Below are 19,534 nucleotides of genomic sequence, written 5' to 3'. Positions count from 1 at the left end.
ATAGACTGGCCTGAGCTGGACGAGAAAATAATGATCCATCACTAACAGAGGCCAATTCAATCTGCTCCCAAAGTGCTGGGCCATGACAGCGAATGAGACACAGAGGCCATACTGATGAGAGTAAAAATCTCCCTGGCTGAGTCAATAAATAAAGACATTCCTTTATGTATTCAACTTTGAAGAAAGAAATTGTGGGATCAGATCCAACTCTCAAAAGTGGTTATTGATTTTGTTGCAATATTTCACAAAACCAAAGCTTTTTGGCTACTCAGAAAGAAAATAAATATTAAGTAAGTAGTAGGAAGAGTCTGAACCCTTTGAAGAGTTTAGGTAAACTGTCATGGGTCGCTCTTTATCTAATGTGGATATGTTTACCTTAGATAGATTTGCCAAATGACCCACTTATTCTGTATTCTTAAAGTGCGATAAAACCAGTTTTGAGAATATGATGCTATTAAGTGTTAACATTTGTGTGTGTACCTTCGTTTTTGGTTTTACTTACATTTGCCATTACAGTACCAGATGTGGACCCTTTGGAGGTATATGGTCAGACTTTATCGTACATGAATTATTTTCCACACACGTAGTTTGCAGTATTTTATTCTCATTCTCATTACTGCCAGATAATTTGACCTTGTAACTATTTAGTGTAATTAACATTTGCCTTTACCTGTGATGTCATCTAATTTACATTAACACGGAGAAAGAGTAAATTCAGATTCTAGTGCCTTTGTTGTATGTGTGTTGGATACTGGAGAGACAGTAAGCATGGCAGAGAACTAGGAATAGTTGACACAGCATGATAAATAGTATGATAAATAGATGCAACACAATGCTCAAGGACATCCCATGTAGGAGCAGGGCAGAGAGTAAATGCAAGGAGATAACGCTCCAATGGGGAATTGTACATCATCTCTGGCTACAGGGCTTGTCTTTTAAAAGGCAATGTTTAAGTAGAGGCTAAACCCCCCATGACTTGGCAGAGGAGCACAGGGTGGACTTGTTAACAGCCTAAAATGTAAATCCCTGGTATCAAATTCCTGTTACATTTACCTTCCTCTTATCTTTCTTTTCATCCTTCTTTGTGAAGACAGTGTGTACCCACCAGATCTTGGTGAACATGCTGCCGTATGCAAGGCTGAAACCTAAACCAAGCAGCCACAGGCGAAACTAGACGAAGAGAAAAGAAATGAAAGGCTTCATAATTAACTCCTTAATATATCAGGCATATGAATTAAATTGACTCTTAGTCTTTCTTCATATTTAAGCCCCATTTGTGGTGGATAAGAATTTGACAAAACACAAAAGGAAAGATACAAGTTCAAAAAATTAGGGTTAGGGGGCAATAGCCTATGTAAGTGGGGTGACAATATCACTACATTGCGAAGACACAGCCAAGACACTCTTCAGTCAACAGAAATCTGGACTTTAGGAAAACATTCCTAAAGTCCAGATTTCTGTCCTCTTGAGAAAGAATTCATTTTGGGCTAAGGTAATCCTGGCAGCGCAGATATTCATTCAGATTTTTATGGTTAAAGGTGTTATATCTGCTTGCAGGCAAAATTCCAGATTCTTGAAATGCTTTTGTTGTAAACAACGAACAACAAAAATCACTATAAATAGAACTCTCTAGATAAAGACAGTGACATACTTTTACAAGACAGAATAAATATCTTCTGACGGAGGTAGGAAACAATTCAAATAATATTAGTGGAAAGCTCAAAGCAGGCATGAGTTCAGTAAAGGGAAACTTCAGCATCAACACCTTGATATGGGATTGCTTGTTAAACTTAGGAATTTGTCTTATGGGTCTGTTATCATTATAAACAGTAACTGGATATGACAATAACACATATTTGCAGTCCTAAAAGGAAACGAATGATCACTTTTTATAATGTGTAATTGTGAAGCCAAATAACAGTGTTCGGAGCAACTTTCACTGTGTACCTGGCAGACAACGGGAAACTGCCTCCTGTGGACATGAAGACCATCAATCCCCAGAGGGAAGATGGCCGCTAGTGCCATCATGCAGCCCACTGCAGTCATGTTGTTAAGGTAGGGCTGAGAGTTCTGAATGTACCTGGAGCAAAAAAAAAAAAAAGAAAGAAAAGAAAAGAAAAAAGAAACAGATAGATTCAAAGAGATAATGAGATGGAAGTCATGGTGAAGGAACAGCTTCCTGAAAAACTAATTTATATAGGAGACAGGATTTTGAATATACAGCAGAAATTGTACCCAGTGAGTACCCATCTTTGAAACAAAAGATCCATTCAGATACGTATCGTTACCTTGTACTACAATTGAAATTAATACTGCAATTGTCATTGCTTAAACTTTAACTGCTTGTCCGTACTGCCTGCTGTCAGAACTGCTTCCTACTATAATAATACATAATACATACTATTGAACTGACTCTAGCCTTAATAGTTTGTTTGAAATCTATACTGCAACTTTGATATGTTCAAAAGTTGCACACCAGCTCACATTCTCATGTTATTCTCTTGTGTGATGATGTGGGCTAATCTATCAAAATATAACAGGCGGAAGTGCTATTATATTATATTATATTATATTATATTATATTATATTATATTATATTATATTATATTATATTATATTATATTATATTATATTAAATTCTATTATGAAAAGAATTCAAGGGTCACAGGGACAGGAATTGTAGTGTTACAATTTACCCACCCATGCATCCACAAACTCTCACTACAATGTAGGCAAGGGTATTTGTGTCTGTCACAGGCTCCCAACGCACATACAAACACACACGCAAGCTCCTCACTGCCATCCTGACTGTCAGCCTCAGATTGTCACCAGAGCAGAATATGACATAGCTGTATGTCAGGAATAGAAATTCCAGCAGGTCTGGAATGTTATAAAGAAAAAAAATATTCTTATATTTTCATCCGTCACATAACTGTATTGTCTGTACTGTGTTGTAGATTTACCATGAAAAAAATACAACGTGTGTAGAATAGCTGACAGACTTAACCTACCAGTATACTATATTAAGAAGGAAATATCAAGTGTAGGGGAATGAAATTATTAAACATTTAAGTCTAATAACTGCACTCGTCGAAAGGAGGCACCACCTACAGAGTACACTGTACACTGTAAGAATTAATCAATTAATATCAAGATCAGTATTAATTATTAGTAATTAATCAATCTCATCATATCTTAGATGTCAGCTCTCAGTACAGGGATCATCTATTTCCAGCTCACAAGGACCTTCTGACAATGACTTAAGTGAAATGTGTGGTTTACTTACAATGGTGAATAGTGAATAATAAACAATAGGATGAATAACATAACAGAGTAATGGAAAATTATGAGAATACCTAGATAAATGAGTTTAACGAAAGTGAGAAGTATGAACGACAATGAGATCGCAAACGGAAGCAAATTGCTTAAATTAATTATTTAAATTTGTTTAAGGTTTCTTTACACATGTATCAACTCTGCTCAAATATGAAGGTGATAGTCTACTTATGTGAACTCCTTGGATGCTGCTCCGAACAACTGGATCGGGTGACCAAATGCTGTTCAGATGAGCTCGATTTTCCACAGTGCTACAGTGCCACAGTAGTTTGATGGACAGTCATGCAGATCCGAATCTCAGCGTCATTTAACAACAAAGTGGTTGTCGATAAGGAAATTGGAAAATACTTCCGAAGGCCAGTTGAAAATATCTACAAAAAGATTTTTAATGTGTGACTGTTTTGACAGTTAAAATAAAATTCAGCTTGTACTTTTTTTTGCGTTAAATGTGGCAAGAATAATTCAAAAACACAAAACTTAACACGCCAACTGGTGGACAACAAAAACTTAGAGTTAAAAGTAAAAAGTATCACAAAGACAAAAACGATCTGAGATGAGAACTGAGCCAAGAGAGAACTGAACTAAGACTGGCCAGGCGCTAGTTTATCACCACATCTTTGCGCCTTTTGATGATTTACACATGAATGCTTTCGTTTCAAGAGTAATAAATAACAGTTGTACTTCTCACAATGTTATACTCAGAAGTAGGATGAGAGAGACATGAAATCAAACATGTTCAATGAAACATCATGTTGGCATGAAAACACGTTATCAGAAACATTCATTAATTTCTACCACTTTCCTCAATATCCTAACATATAACTAAATAATAATAGTAAGCAATGCTAGCTAATATCGAGAAGAAGGAAAGGTAGGTCATATTCGGGCTAGGCTAGCCAGTCTTGCTTTGTAGAATATAGATGTATTAAAATGGCAGTATTGTTCAATGGTAACGAGCTGAGAATAGATTAAACACTGTAATTTTGGTTGCAAGTGTACATTTCATAGTTTGTAGTTCTAGTCAAAGAGAGTAATCTTGCACTTCTTAATTTATTTACGATCTTTATCTGCCACAGGTGGTCCAGGCGCCGAGAAGTCTGATCATTCTTATCTGTGGTGCCTGTTGGTGGATTACATGTAAATGGGAGAAAAGTTTTAAATCCTTATTCGTTGGCTCCGGAATGTGCTTAAAAGCTTGTTTTATGGCTTTGTTTTATGGTCTCAGAAATCTGCAAAGGAAACAACAACAGTCCTGTCCATTATGGACTGAAGTGACCTGTCCTGGTGGGTCTGGGGAGAAATAAAATGTTCTTCTACACGAGTCAAATTCACACTGATAAGGATGAGTAATTATGCCTATAGCCTACAGCCTCGCCTGATGTCTTTAAACATATTGTTTTTCTTCTTAGAATTTAGCTGAAATGAAAGACATTTTTGTATGTGATTAATAAGTATGCTATGGTCTAGGTCCATGAGCAAGTCAGACAATTTTTATTGATTAGATTTAGCATGTCAGACATGTTAAAGCCAATGTTAACTCTTAATATAACTGAACACAGCAGCCACACAGAATTCACAGTTGCTGTGTGTTTGTTCCATATCTGTGGCTAATGAATTCTTGTTCTTCATTCATATATTAATGTCAGATCTGGAGATGAAGATATGCCTCAATACTTACACTTTAAAATAGTATAATGTTATCCTAATAATGTTCTTCCTCTACACGAACAATTCTGGAATTGCTATGAGAGTACTAACTGTGTGTTCACAAAGGGCGTATAAGTGCATTAGTCCTTTCTTTCTAGTTCTCGTTAGGTGAAAACCTTGGAAATTGTGTTCTAAATATCTGAACAATACTCGATTATAAGATAGCTCAAAATAAATAAAATCTATATATAAAAATAGGGAGCATTGCAACTTGAACCTTTCCTGTTTGTACCTGACATTGCTGTTATAGATGTTGAAGGTGAGGCAGACAATTCCCAACAGGATTCCCAACCCAGCAAAGACAGATACAGTCACAAAGAGCTTCTGAGACAGGTAGCGAAACTCTTCAATGACCACTGTCTGGTCTGCAGGAGGTCCTGAGCCTAAAAGACACAAAGGAGATGTGATGTGAAAGATGAAGAAACTGCAGGCAACAGAGGAGATATGAGAGGTGAAAAAAAGTTGTAAAAGAATGTAATGATCACACAATTTGGGTGTGGCTCCATTACCAACATTTATTTAACACTCACGACACAACCAGCTCAAATGGCTGGACAGTCACAGCTTAGGAATGAGAAAAACAACTGCTGCTTTTCAAGTCTTGCTTCATTTAATTCACTGACCTCTACTTTGCATTATTCATGATCCATTTGCCAACTTAACGAAGCAACACAACTGGGACGACGAAGTGCAAGGTCTTTTCAATGTGATGCACAAGGCTCAGTCAAACGAGACCGTGAAAAAACTTTGCTGTTGCATTTTGCCAGTGTACAGCTGTGATACAAATCTAGTGATTAATATCATGTTTTGATACACTACAGTATTGGTGAACCTTATTCAGACTTACTATTTCTGTAAGCACTAAAAAGACAAAGAAAAGAATAAGTGATGAAACAGCACAAATTTGTCACAAAGAAGAGTCATGTTATGGAAGCTGTGGACTGGCGCTGTCTGCTTAAATTTGCCTGCTTAATTTCTTTTCTAATGTAAAACATGTCAATTACTAAATTACAAAAAATAACCATGTCAGAAACAATTAAAGCATAAAACATCCACTGTGGAGTAGTGCAAATGTGAGCTTAACGTAAACAGACCAGTCGATCTTAAAATGGCTAAGATTTCTAAAAAAAAAAAAAAAAAAAAAAAAGCATATAAAGTACAGAAGAAAAAAGCTTGTGAGCTACTTAATGTTCGGGCAGCTTAGTTGGAGTATAGAACCGGTTCAATTTGAGTTTGGGTTCAAAACAATAGTCTGACTAACAATTTACTATTTTTTCCACACCAATTTCAAAAATTCAGTTTTATGATATCTAATTTTGGTTGTTAACGTCAGTAAATACCAGCACATGGGCATCACAAACAATTACAATTTGCCCAGACTGTCCCAATCCCATTTGTCCTACTGTTAACAATGACAGGTAGTAACCAAAATTACTCTCAGACTAAGGAGGTCAAATATTATATTTTAGACACATAGACAAGGTGTAGGAGCTGATAACGAAATAAAGAGAAAATAAACTAAATCTCGCAATGTAATACACAAAATAAATTAGTATGACAAGCTAGTATGACAAAACTTTCACCTGTTTGGTGGCCTGATGGCTGAGAGCTTTAGCCTGCCACAGTAAGAATATTTAAAACTGTAGTGTTAATACACTCTGGTCAGGTTACAAATTGTTCACCTTCAAAGTAGGAAAACACCCCCAGACATATTTCCATCACCATGTTTTACTGTGTGTTTGAAATACAAAAGCATCCTTCTTTCCCCAGTTCATCTTTTCACACTCAATCTCAGTTTCAAACTATGATTCATCGGTAGAGGCTGAAGGTACTGGCGGCGTCACCTGGTCCACCTCCTGACTCTGTTGGAGTCCCTGAGCCAGACTTGGCTGATCGTTGAATGTATTACTTTGTAAAAGTCATAGTGACATTTTGACTATTATGTACAGAACACTTGCTAAAATAATATGAATAATAACAAAGAAAATGGCATCCTTGCTTGTTAGGGATTTTGAGTCAAGTTCTTTGATCCAGAATGGAACACCCCAACAACTGTTTGATAAATTCAGGGAAATTTGGTACATATACACACATATTCGTAGAAAAATCCTACTGCAACAATGAGGTTCATATTTTGGGCTTATGTGAACCATGTCAACAAGTATCAAATAGCTAGCTTTGCATATAGAGTTTGGTAAAATTAATAGAAACTCTAGTTGTCCCTTGAATTAGCTCCTCCACCACGTCAAATGTTTCACTGATCCTTTGTCTCTTCTGGTAATCTTTCGACAGTTAACACTGAGTGACTTGTAAGGTTTAGCTACCATTTAATTAGAGCAGTAATCACCCTCATTCCTTCTCAGGTTCTACTCTGTCACTGATGCACGCATAATGCATAATACTGGGTTAGTTCAGCTTTTTAGCTGTCAGTTTTCTGTGAAGTTTTTATTTTCTACGGCACATTTCACTTTCTTTGCTGACTTAAAATAAATAAATAAATTGAATTACAGCACAACTTGTTAACATAAAGCTATGGGAATATGGAAGTCGTCATTTGTTCAAAGATGCAGGGTTTAGGTATTTTCATAGCTAAACATAAGTGCTTACATGATGAACTACTCAACAGTCATCTGCTCTCTCTTCCATCGTGATCATTTAATTTATGTTTAAGATCTTAAACACACCTCTGTTTGTTTAGGGCTGAAGCATCCATACATTCATTTACTGTATGAAGTGCACATATTCCCTCAGGGTTGGCATCAGTCTAGCGAAAACAGTCCACACTGAAATTCATGTCCGTAAAAATGGTGCGCAGTTCACTTTCTACTGGCATCTGAGACCAATTTGAGCAAAGGCACCACCAGTTTCTTTTTGTGCTCAGTCTCTTTGTTTCTGGATGCCCCCACCAGCCATATCCTCCTACAAGGCTATAGCCTCACCATCTCTGCATAGCTCACATTCTGACTCAGCCAATACACTGTAAGAAGTATCCTTATCCACACTATCCTCATCCATCCTCTGCACTTTGTTGCTAGAAATGTAGTTAGCTAGTTGGTTAGTTACAAACAAAAGAGGATTTCAAGCAACATTCCAAGCATGTCCACAGGATTGCCAGAGGTGAGCTACAAGAAGAACCAAGAGCATTTGGTTATTGGAAGAACAGATTTTAAGAAAAAGCCACAAGAGCACAGAGAGAACATAAAAACAGACTGATTGTTTTCCATTAAATGCTTCACACCGTGTTGTATATTGCCTTACAAATTGTTCTGCAGTAAAAACAGTGAACAGTAGGAAGCCAGAATCATAACTCATGAAGATTACGCACAGTTCATGTGAGTGGGTGTGTTTGCTGAAGGCAGCTACAGGGTACACTTGTGAATGTGTGTGGGTTACGGAAAGAGAGAGAGGCAGCGTGTGTGTGTCTGTTCTTATATGTGTGTCTGCCTATGTGTGTGTGCAGATGTCCTTTGGGAAAATGTGTTCTCCTACACTAATACCTCTCCCTGCCCTTGATGGTGGTATCAGGATAGAATGTTACCATGGCGACTGCCTCCATAATAGTTACCATGGCAATCTGAGAAAGAAGCAGTGATGCAGCAGTTGTTGTCAAGGAGACCAAAAGAATGACAAAGGAGTAGAACAAATACTGGGAAATAAAAGTAAAACAGAGAAGGAAGGGGTGAGACAGGTTAAAATGGTACAATCAGGCAAGAAAGTAAAATGGGTACTAGGGTGGACTGTAAAGAAAGTGGAAGAAAAGAAACCATGACTGGTAAATGTGCCTGTATTCATATAGCACTTTTCCACCTATTGGTACTTAAAGCACCTTGCAGTCACAGTGACACATCTACCCACTCATTCAGACAAGTGCCAAGCACTGGTTTATGAATGATTGAAACAGGATTGTAGAAATAAACCAAATTGATTTAAAGCAAAAAATAAAATGTATTGAACAGCAACCAGTGTTAGAGTACATGAACATGCATTGGGCAATCTGCAACAAAGCCCTGATCACTTTATAGAGCCATAATTCTGTAATGTCACTACACCAACTATTTTTGGTGTTCAGTGTGGGGAAAGTAGCTACTGAGGGCAGACACAAAGAGGACATTCTGACCTAATGTGACTGTCACACACAGTATCACTTAACTTGTCCGAAAGTCAAAATCATTTGCTGACTTTCAAACCCAATGTGCATGACCCAGACAGCCTCACTAGAGACAGCATGACTGCAGTGTCAACCATTAAAACATACGAGGTCAACACTTCTCTGGTCTTCCCCTGGGTCTCGTCATATCAGAGTGAGAGGCCACTTGGATAACCTTGCTTTCTGCTGGCTTGGTTACAAAAACACTTCTGTGGCACACTGCCAGAAATGTATCAGTGCTTACAGCTTTTCAGTGACAGTAGGTAAGGGGACTTAGCAGCTTGGCTTATGTCTTCGCAGGGTATACGTCAACTACTAGCTGAGAATAGTAGCTTAGTTTTCAGGGAATTGGTGGAAAATCCACAACTTTAAGTCTCGGTAAATGGATTTCAAGTGCTAAAACAAACAGAATGTTTTACATGCGATTTGTAAGGAGCTAAACAGTCACACCATAGCCAATTGTATCACTTGATTCTGTTTTCCATTGTATATACTGCAATCCTCCAGTGCTCATGAAGGTAGAACTGATATGGATGCACACAGAGCTGCCCTGCGTACTGTTTACAGAACACAATTTCATTTCTCATAGTCAAAGTCACACGGCCCAATCGCATTAAACCGCCACCCACACTGCTTTCTTCTGTTTTTTGGGACTGTCAGCTGGCATGTTTTATTCTTGTATTGCTGTTACGACTCTGAACAAGTTGCTATGTTTAATTAGTAAATGGAGTGACATTTTCATCACGTTGCTTAACTGTAGCTCTATCTAGCACTGAATCACTTATATATCTGTTGAGCTGCGACAAGTCAGCAGGAGCCCTCCCTACATGCTAAATAAAACCAGACTGACTGACTGATGAACATTTGTAATCATCCTTGTATGCAGAGAATGGGAAAGAGGAGAGAGACGAGAAAGCAGTAAAGCAGAAGGAAAAGAAGAATTAAAGAGATGGGGGTACAGGATAACTTGAGATTGGAAGGTAGAGGGAGTGCAACAGACAGTGATAAAGAGAAAAATAAAGGGGCAGAGGAAGATGAATGTCCCTCACCTATCCACTTGTCATTCCCATACCAGGACAGATTGCCCTTGGTGCTGTCGTAGTATCCAATCTTCTTGTAGCTCCCTCCTGAGAAAGAAAGTGGGCGAGAGAGGGGAGTGGGGGTGGGAAGGAGGGTAATGCCTGTTACTATAACAAATGTTTCTCGTGGCAGTACTGAGTATCCACAAATCAGATATTTCCTGATTTAAAATGTTAACAATCCTAGACTGTATTTTACATCATGCACAACTAAGTGTGTGTTGGAAAACTTCAGCTTTAGTGTTAAATGGAAAACAGTTCAGTTCATATATATACTGTATATATACTGTATATGTACATTATATATGTATATGTGTATCTCTGTATAAAAATGTTTGCGGTTTGTAACACTATTGAATCTTATTGTATTGTATTTATACAGTATATATAGGGCAGGTTTAAGTTTTAATCTTTTCACCAGCATCAAACTTGGCCAACCCAGTGCACTGAGACATTGTAACCCATCATTGGTCAATAGGTCCACCTCTAAGTGCCCTTTTGTTTTTAAATTGAAAATGTTTAAAGCTCATCCAGTTCATTTTAGGAAGCAGGCATCCAGATGCTTGAATGATCAGTTTATGTGCATTTCTATTAAATCACTAAGATTAGTCCTGATCAACTTCGCAGTGCTGGTATGGTTTAAGCTACCATAGCAGCTCATCATTGACTCATCCCATTATGGATGATGAAACCGCACCAACAAAGTAAATCAAGTGAAACAAGCACAGGGAACACAGGCTGAGTAATCAAGCTACAAAAAGGACTCCCATAACCATGTGATCTCTTAGCCACCACTGTCTCTTTCTGTATAAAACAATAATGACCCTCCAGGTCTGTGCAAGAGTAATAATATGAGTAATAATATTCTTATATTGTTAACCATGAGAATAATTATTATTATGGAATGCAAGCTGAAGCTTCAGTAGAAAACATTTCATTAAAACAATTTCACTGGCAATAACTAGTGAGTTGTTGCACTGGTCTTATATTAGAATATAAATACTGTAACAATTTTATGATTACAATTTTTTTTGAGTAATAGTGTACTTTTGCGAATACCAGGATCCACACAGTTTAAATGGTAGGCAACAAAGCATTTTTTGAATCTTGCAGATAAAGTGAACTGAATCTTAACTATTTTAGGCAGCCTTTCTTCCGCCCTATTTGCATATCAGGGACTTGTATATCAAACTCGGGGAAGTGTGACATTAACACAACTGAAAGGCTTGGTGCAACTTGTCATAGAGAATAGAGAGTTTGACTAAGGGTCATTGAATAATCCTTTTTTGAATGAATGAAAAGCAGACTGAAATGGGACATTATGCTCAATATAGAATCTTGAATTTCTTTGCCAAAAATATTACTTAAATTTACCTCTTTAGAGGAAAGAATTTATTTATTGTGTTCATTTTAAATCACTTCACAAGATGTGTCTTTGACACACACTGATGCCATGAGATATCAATAAAGACAAACTGATTTACCTGAAATGACAGACTGTGTACTCAGCTTCAGAAAAGTAAATTTGACAAGTCTGTGAGTCTCGAAGGAAGCTTTTTATAAACTTTTTTTCCCCTGCAATTCTTGGCACTATGTACTGTACAGTATATACCTACTCTCAGTTTGCATACATGGGTATATACATACAGTTGAAATAACACCATGGGAATGTCCATCTATCTTATTGTCCAGGAAGGGCTCTGTGTCTAGATATGTATGTGCTTTGGTGCGAAGTGTGCCTATCAATCCCAGAACAAAAGCAAAATATGCCGGCTGCATCTGGTCGTTATCCACAGTGAAACAAGTCCTATACCAACATGGTCTTAAAGTCCACTCAAGTAGAGAAAGCCATTACTCCAAAAGCAACCTGAAATAGTTTGCAATTGCACACAAGGACAATAATCGTAATCTTTGGAAATATATCCCATTGTCTAATAATGCTGAACTGGCCATAATGACCACCATTACGTTTGGAGTGAAAAGGGGGATGCTTGTTAGCCTTAAAACACCATCCCAGCTGTGAGGTGGCAACATCCTGTTGTGGGACTGTTTTGCTGCAGAAAGAACTTGTGCACATCACAAGATAAATGAGATCATGAGGAAAGAACATTATGTTAAAATAAACACCTCAAGCAACACCTCAAGACATCATCCGGGAAGTTAAAAGTGCTTATGGGTCTTCTAAATGGACAATGAGCCTAAGCATTTTTCCAAATTAGATATGAAATAATAGGGACAACAAAGTCGAGGTTTTGGGGGTGGTCATCACAAAACCCTGATCTCAGTCCTATTGAACATTCTAGACAGAGCTGAAAAGTCATGTGCAAGCAAGGTGGCCTACAAATCTGACCCAATTACATTAATTCTGTCAGGATTGGGCCAAAATTCCACCAAACTATTATGAGAAGCTTGTGGGAGGATACCCAAAATACTTGTCATACAGTTTTAAGAGAATGCTACCAAATACAAGGGAATGTATGGAAACTTCTGAGTCTGAAGAAAGTAGTAAGACAATTTATCTTTCTCATTATTATGGTATTTGGCAAATATAAATCATTTTGGTGACCCTAACTGACCTAAAACAGAAAAAAGAGTGTGCACATAAACAATGTGATGGATAGAATAACATAACTGAACATTTAATCAAACAAAATTAATTCATTTTAAAGAATAGATGAGAGCTGTAGCATACCTTGAAGCTGTTCAATTAGAGTCCAGGCCATTCGAGAACCTTGAGCGTCAAATACAACATGACCCTGAAAGAAGTGGGCAGAATTTTTAATACTGTGACCCTCTCTTACATTCTCTTTCATATTAGCATCCAGCACTCCCAAGCCTTTTAATCGTTTGCACCCTCTTGTTCTCTCTTGCCCCTCTGGGTTTTGTACTTACTGAAACTCCTTCAAAGGAGCTGGTGTTCATTGCTCGGTAGATCTCGGAGGTGATATCTTTGTTGTTGTAGTTGAAATCTTCAAGACGGTAACCCTTAGCCTTAAGTGGTCCCACGGTCTTGTTGAGGGCTAGGGCGAGAGCCCATACAGCATCATAAGCCAGTGGCGCCTCCTGGAAACCACCCGTCTCCTCTGGATTTTTACCCCCAAGTTTTGACATCAGCTGAGCTAGAAACTCCTGAGAGGTCTGAAGAGGAGAGAACATTGCAAAAGAAACCAGTATAAGTGCCATTCTAACCGTGAGAAATCATCAGTGCAAAGAAATATTTTTCTAATCGTTTCCTTGTCTGTGACATGATGTTGTGTTTTGGACCATTTGTAATTCCTGAGATTGAGTCTTGAACATTTGCTGTAATCCTGTTCCTTTTCCTTGTGTTTTATTATTTTGAAAGCATTCCCTGGTTCTTTATATCGTGCTTTTCTTGCTTTGGTGTTTTCCCCTCTTTTTGTCAGTGTTATTTCAATATGATGTACTTAGTTTTTGTTGAGTAAAGAGTATAGTTAATAAATTATAAGGCTGACTGTTGCTGCAAACTGTGAATATCTGTCCACTTTCTATAAATCTAGAATTCTTTGTACTTCCCTCCATAGCCACTGTTCAGATGAGCCCCAGGTGACTGTCAGTTAAACATACAGTAAGTAAAACGTAAAAAGTCAGTTGATCTAATTACTTCTGGAGTTATTTGTTTTTCTTTGTTGCTCTCGAAGTGGCTAGTGTTTATAGCACGCCTCTATCCACAGTCTAAATGAAGATGCCATAACAACTATGGTCCATTTTAAGGTAAATTTAGATTTCCAAATGAACAATAAGAATGTTGAAATGCTAAGGTAAGCCATTCCAGAGGTCCTTTGTTTGAAATTACAGCATTACCAGTTTTCCCTTTTCAGTATCCCACAGTTTGAAGCTGGACAGTTTTTCAGAATTTTACAATGGTCATGTAAACCTCACATTTACATAATCAAAATTAGGCCCTTTTCCAAATGTAGTATTTTCAGTTAAAAGGTAATATCCCAATATTGCTTGCTATTTAGGAATATTCTTTGGAAATCTATACAGTGCATATAGAATATATATTCATTGGGGTTTTTGATCACAATATACACCAGTCAGCAGCTGGTCAGGGTAAGGTAGAGATGCTTGCCCAAAAGAAAAGCCCACATTTCTGGTTGAAAGAAGAAACACAGCTGCTTTTACACATATGTTAAGATTTGAACATCAACAGGCTCTGGCTTAGATGCAAATGTATTTTGAAGTTTTACATGTATATATATATCCACTGAAGACCACAACTTAGGCTCAGGTTAATCTAATAGTCTCTAAAATGTATCTTTGAGGGCAGCAGCAAGTAGTCAGTAGATCTGTCAACAACTTCTATTCCTGCTTATCTCTCCTTTTGCAGTGTCATTCTCCACATTTGCAGTAGCAGCCTTTATTACATTCCTGCCATTCTCAGTCACCTGATCCATAGTTGCCTTAGGTGCATAATTTTATTTTCTTTTCTAAGATGGCAGAACAGCTATGAGCACATTTGTCCTCCAACAGCGTCTTCATTGAATGCTTTCAGTCAGGGAACATGCCCCTAACTCAGAGAATTATGCATACTTTAAACACCTATTTTTCTTTAATCAAACAGAAATCCCATGATGCATTCCCTGTGTGCAATGAACCTTTATTATAGTTACCTATAATACCTTTATTAAAGTTCAAAACATGTCACCCAATAACTGCAAATTAGAGATACAGTGTTACAAAAAGAATCTTCAGTGATGTTGTGTAATGATGGGGGCTATTCATAGATTTTTGATTTTGGGCATTTTTCTGACCCCAGATTTTCAAAAATAATCATTATCAGTCCTTCATGGGGAAATGTGTTCTCTGAATTTAACCCTTTCATTTGTACACACAGCAGTGAGTGAACTCAGGGCAGTGAGCAGAAACACATGCGGTGCCTGGGAAGCAGTTCAGGGCTTGCTCAAGGAACCCTAGGCATGGGCGTGGAATGGCCCTGAATTAGTCACATGATTTCTCCATAAACAAACAATATGCATTTAAATGGAACCACAAACTTTCTAACTCATGGTGGATATATTTAACTCAACAGCTCAGATTTAACATTTGTAAAATCTTATATTATCTTTTCCTGTGTAAATACATGGTATGTGATTTCAAAATCAGCTACTCAAGTGGCAGATTTGGTTGCTGCCTAAAGTAAAGACATCGAAGGACTGTAGCCACACACATACTGTATATGTATTTTTATATGCCTTAGTTACTGGCATATTCATGACAGGGAGTGTACGTAGGACAACAGCTGATTGAACTAGTCAGTGAGATCACCTTTGTTTATTTTTTTTTACTAAGACAGTACTAAGATGGGCTATCTCACAGTGGAATACCAAAGAAAATGAATGCACTGTATTATACACATTCAATGCAGGGAATACAGAACATTCCTGAGAACCACACTACAACTAGTTGCCCTTATAAACCACATGTCAGAAATTAGGTAGTGTGTTTAGATGTATTGGTGTCTTGAAACAATGTTACTAATTGTTATCAAGGTGAAATGGCCGAAACATACTTTTCTCATAAAATGTATATTCTTCCTAAGACCCTTAACAATCCAGACCAGTACTTGTGTATTCTTTAAAAGGTGCATATAATGTTGAATATGTAGTGCGTCTGGTATATCAGTCAAATAGAACAAGGTGCATGTACAGTAGACCTCAGTTACTTGGTTTCATGGAAATATCTAGGTTTCCTTGAAAGAAATGCATGCCAAATCATGTGACTCCACTGTTTGCATCTTGCCAAGTCATCTTACACCTGCTTGAAGTGAAGACAATTATCACCTATTTCAGACTCTCTTGGGGCACAGCCATTGAATACCTCATCTGTGTTAATTATAAAGAGCTATTAAAAACTTTCATCTATCGTCAGTTATAACAAATGCACCATAGAAACAAGGATTTTATAATTTATATCAAAACACCACATTGCAAGTCTCCAAAGAGCCATTTGATTTGAAGGGAAACTCGTGTGCACTGTGCAGATAATTTGTCAATGCAACCTTTACAACCAAAAAACCAATGTGAGGTGTGGCGGTTTAGAAAATTGGATTATTTGTGTCTCTGGCAGCAGGTGCAAGGATCAATATGTCCAGTCAATCGTAACCCTTACACCTGGTGACACTGATGCAGCATGACTCTTCAGATGCCAACAGTTGGCATAAAACTGAAATCAGGATGTTTTAAATATATACCACTAAAGAGGTGACAGTGTGGTCTGTGCACATTTACAAAGAGTACATTGGTAGTTACATAGGTACTATAGTTTCCATCTTAGGTGTATTTTAGTCACTAGTGTGAGTCAAGTAAAAACAATTAGTTTTGGTTTTGGTTTGAAATGGAAAAGGGTAATGTGATAAGACACTTGGTTGTCATCTCATCTTCTACTACCACTTATCCTCACTAGGGTCGCGGGGGTTGCTGGAGCCTATCCCAGCTATCATCAGGCGAGAGGCGGGGTACACCCTGGACAGGTCGCCAGCCTATTGCAGGACTAACACAGAGACAAGCAACCATTTGCACTCACGCTCACACCTAGGGTCAATTTAGCATCACCAATAAATTTAACAAGCATGTCTTTGGAGGTGGGAGGAAACTGGAGTACCCGGAGAAAACCCACGCAGACACAGGTAGAACATGGAAACTCCACCCAGGAGGAGCTCCACCTGAGCCGAACTCGAACCCCTTCTCGCTGAGAGGTATCAGTGCTAACCACAAAGCTACTGTGCCACCCTCAATTCAATTGAATTTTGTTTATATACTGTCAATAACAATACAAATTGTTTCAAGAAACTTTACAAAACCTGGTCTGAAACTTCCCTTATAGGCAATATTATCAGGAAACACAGCATACATTTCCAACCAGCCGTATTTATCCATGAAACCAGATGAAGCTAATCAGTTGGTTAAACTCAGCCTTTTAGGCATAAAGACTTGGATTCCAGTGCTATTGAGAGAAACCTTGGTGTTATACACCAATCAGGCACAACATTAAAACCACTGACAGCAAAAGGAAAATAACACTGACAATACAATGCTCTGCTGGAAAACTTTTGGACCTGGCATTCTTGTAGATGTTACTTAGACGTAACGACCCATGTAGACCAGACCAGACACCCAACCTCATAGCAATGACACTCCTTGCCACCTCAGCAGGATGCAGCCTGACACAGACACACAAAAAAACATGAAAAAACAGCACAAGGTGTTGACCTGGACTCCCATGGATCTGTGGGATGCACTGGAACAAGCCTGATCCACAGAGGTCCCTCCCCTTGACCCATAGGTCCCCACTGACAAGGTTCTGTTGCCAGACACCACAGGACACCCTCACGTCCATTCTCTAATGAGTCAGAACTTTTTTGGAGTAATGTGTTCATAATGTTATGCCTGATCTGTGTATTTGGCTAAGACATGTCCTTTAATTCTCACATAAAGCAGGTGACCAGGACTGATTTCTTTCACCTGCATAATATCATCGAAATTAGGAACATCCTTTCTCAGAGCGATGCCGAAAAACTAGTTCATGCATTTGTCTTCCAGGCTGGATTATTGTAATTCGTTACTGTCTGGCTGTCCAAATAGTTCTTTAAAAAACCTCCAATTGAATCAAAAATACCGCAGCAACAACACTGACAGATCATATTACTCCAATTTTAGCTTCACTTCATTGGCTCTCTGTAAAATCCAGAATAGAATTTAAAATCCTCCTCTTTACATACAAGGCCCTGAAAGGCCTAGCTCCATCATATCTGAAAGGCAGCATTGTACAATATCATCCTAACAGATCACTTTGCTCTCAAAGTGCAGGCCTACTTGTGGTTTCTAGAGATTCGAAACATAGAATGGGAGGAAGGCTCCAAGAACCAGCTCCCAGTCTGGGGTTGGGACGCAGACACCCTCTCTACATCTAAGACTTTTAAGGTCAGGCTTAAGAGTTTCCTTTTTGAGCAGGTGACACTGAACCAGCCCTTGTGCTTCTCTAGGTCTAGACTACTGGGGGATGACGCACTGAGCTAATGCCCTCTACTTCCTTCTCTCTCACACCGAGCTCCTATTCCATTAATTTCTAATTTAATTTCTTCTCTATTACTACTCATGCATTTGTATGCTATTACTGTACAGCATGTGTGTCCCTCACACCACCCCCTCCCCCGCCTCTACCCCCTCCACTCATCTCGTTCCTCCTGCTGCTCTCTTCACGCTTTTCTGTCTCTACTCAAACAAATGGGTCCATCCATATGAGCTGGGTTTGGCTCAAGGTTTCTTCCAGTTAAAAGGGAGTTTTTCTTGTCACCGCAGCCTTCATGCTTGCTCTGGGGGTTTCAGGCCGGGCTTTCGTTAAGTGTCTTGAGATAATTTGTATGTTTATAGATGCTATCTAAATAGAACCGAAATGATTTGAACTGAAACCCAATTACCTCAGATCATGAAAATCTGATTATTATAGATTATTGTGTTTAGTGAATGTCTTTCATTGGAACCCAGCTCTGAAAAGATAAGCATCGACAGTGATCATGATTAACTCACATAATATGAAGAAGCCTACAAGAAACCAGAAGACTCATAATCAAAGATCTTGGTGGACAGGTTCTTTGGTCACTGTGGTCTGCAACTCTTCCACTAACATGCTTTTCTGTAATCTTTGAAATAAATGTGCTGATTTATAATAAATTCAAAGAGAATACTGTATCTTAACAGGACATGACAATTGTGGAAAAGCATATTTCTTTATTGTCTTTTACTGAAAAAGCGTGTTATGTGTTTTAATACGAGTTGTCTAGGGAGGAACCGTATTCTAGTAAATGAATGAGTATATACACAGCAATGTAGTAAAATATAAAAACTGTTGTAGTTTTTGCATTAAAAATTGCCAGCAGTCAATGCATCTGCAGTCACATTAAAAGATACCGCATATCTTACCAGGTTGGAGGCTCCTCGCACCGTCTCTGGGTTGAGCATGACAATCTCTGTAGTAACATGACCCTCCACAGCCTCCGTCATCTGCTCCACAGTACAGTTGATGGATGGATCCTTGATCTTAAACCAGTTGTCCGCATACCAGCCAATGAGGAACCACACGTACTTTTTGCCATACAGCTTCTCTTTGTACACCTACAAATGAATGTGAGGAACATTGCAACACATGATCAGGTACCGTTACAACAAAGATATTTTTCAGTACAGCAGTCTTGGTCTGGGGTGTATTTTTAGCACATACACTACTGGATTGATATATAACTATT

The 19,534-nt window shown here is 38.2% G+C and overlaps 1 protein-coding gene across 2 annotated transcripts in view; it reads right to left on the bottom strand.

Annotated features, from left to right (window-relative positions):
- The window catches only part of gabbr1b (gamma-aminobutyric acid (GABA) B receptor, 1b), a 96,604-nt gene that overhangs the window by 12,374 nt on the left and 64,696 nt on the right, over positions 1 to 19,534 (bottom strand). For both annotated transcript variants that reach the window (XM_047605720.1, XM_047605721.1), the window contains 7 exons: positions 19,212 to 19,403; positions 13,162 to 13,407; positions 12,962 to 13,025; positions 10,240 to 10,317; positions 5,276 to 5,426; positions 1,948 to 2,080; positions 1,054 to 1,170 (listed from right to left, as the gene is read on the bottom strand). In XM_047605720.1, coding sequence (XP_047461676.1) covers positions 1,054 to 1,170; positions 1,948 to 2,080; positions 5,276 to 5,426; positions 10,240 to 10,317; positions 12,962 to 13,025; positions 13,162 to 13,407; positions 19,212 to 19,403 — 981 coding nt within the window. The remainder of the gene's footprint in view (positions 1 to 1,053; positions 1,171 to 1,947; positions 2,081 to 5,275; positions 5,427 to 10,239; positions 10,318 to 12,961; positions 13,026 to 13,161; positions 13,408 to 19,211; positions 19,404 to 19,534) is intronic.

The sequence above is a fragment of the Mugil cephalus genome, chromosome 14 (genome assembly GCF_022458985.1).
Source record: "Mugil cephalus isolate CIBA_MC_2020 chromosome 14, CIBA_Mcephalus_1.1, whole genome shotgun sequence".
Lineage (NCBI taxonomy): Eukaryota > Metazoa > Chordata > Actinopteri > Mugiliformes > Mugilidae > Mugil > Mugil cephalus.
Note: the sequence above shows the minus strand (reverse complement) of the source record. Positions and strands in the feature narration are given on the sequence as shown.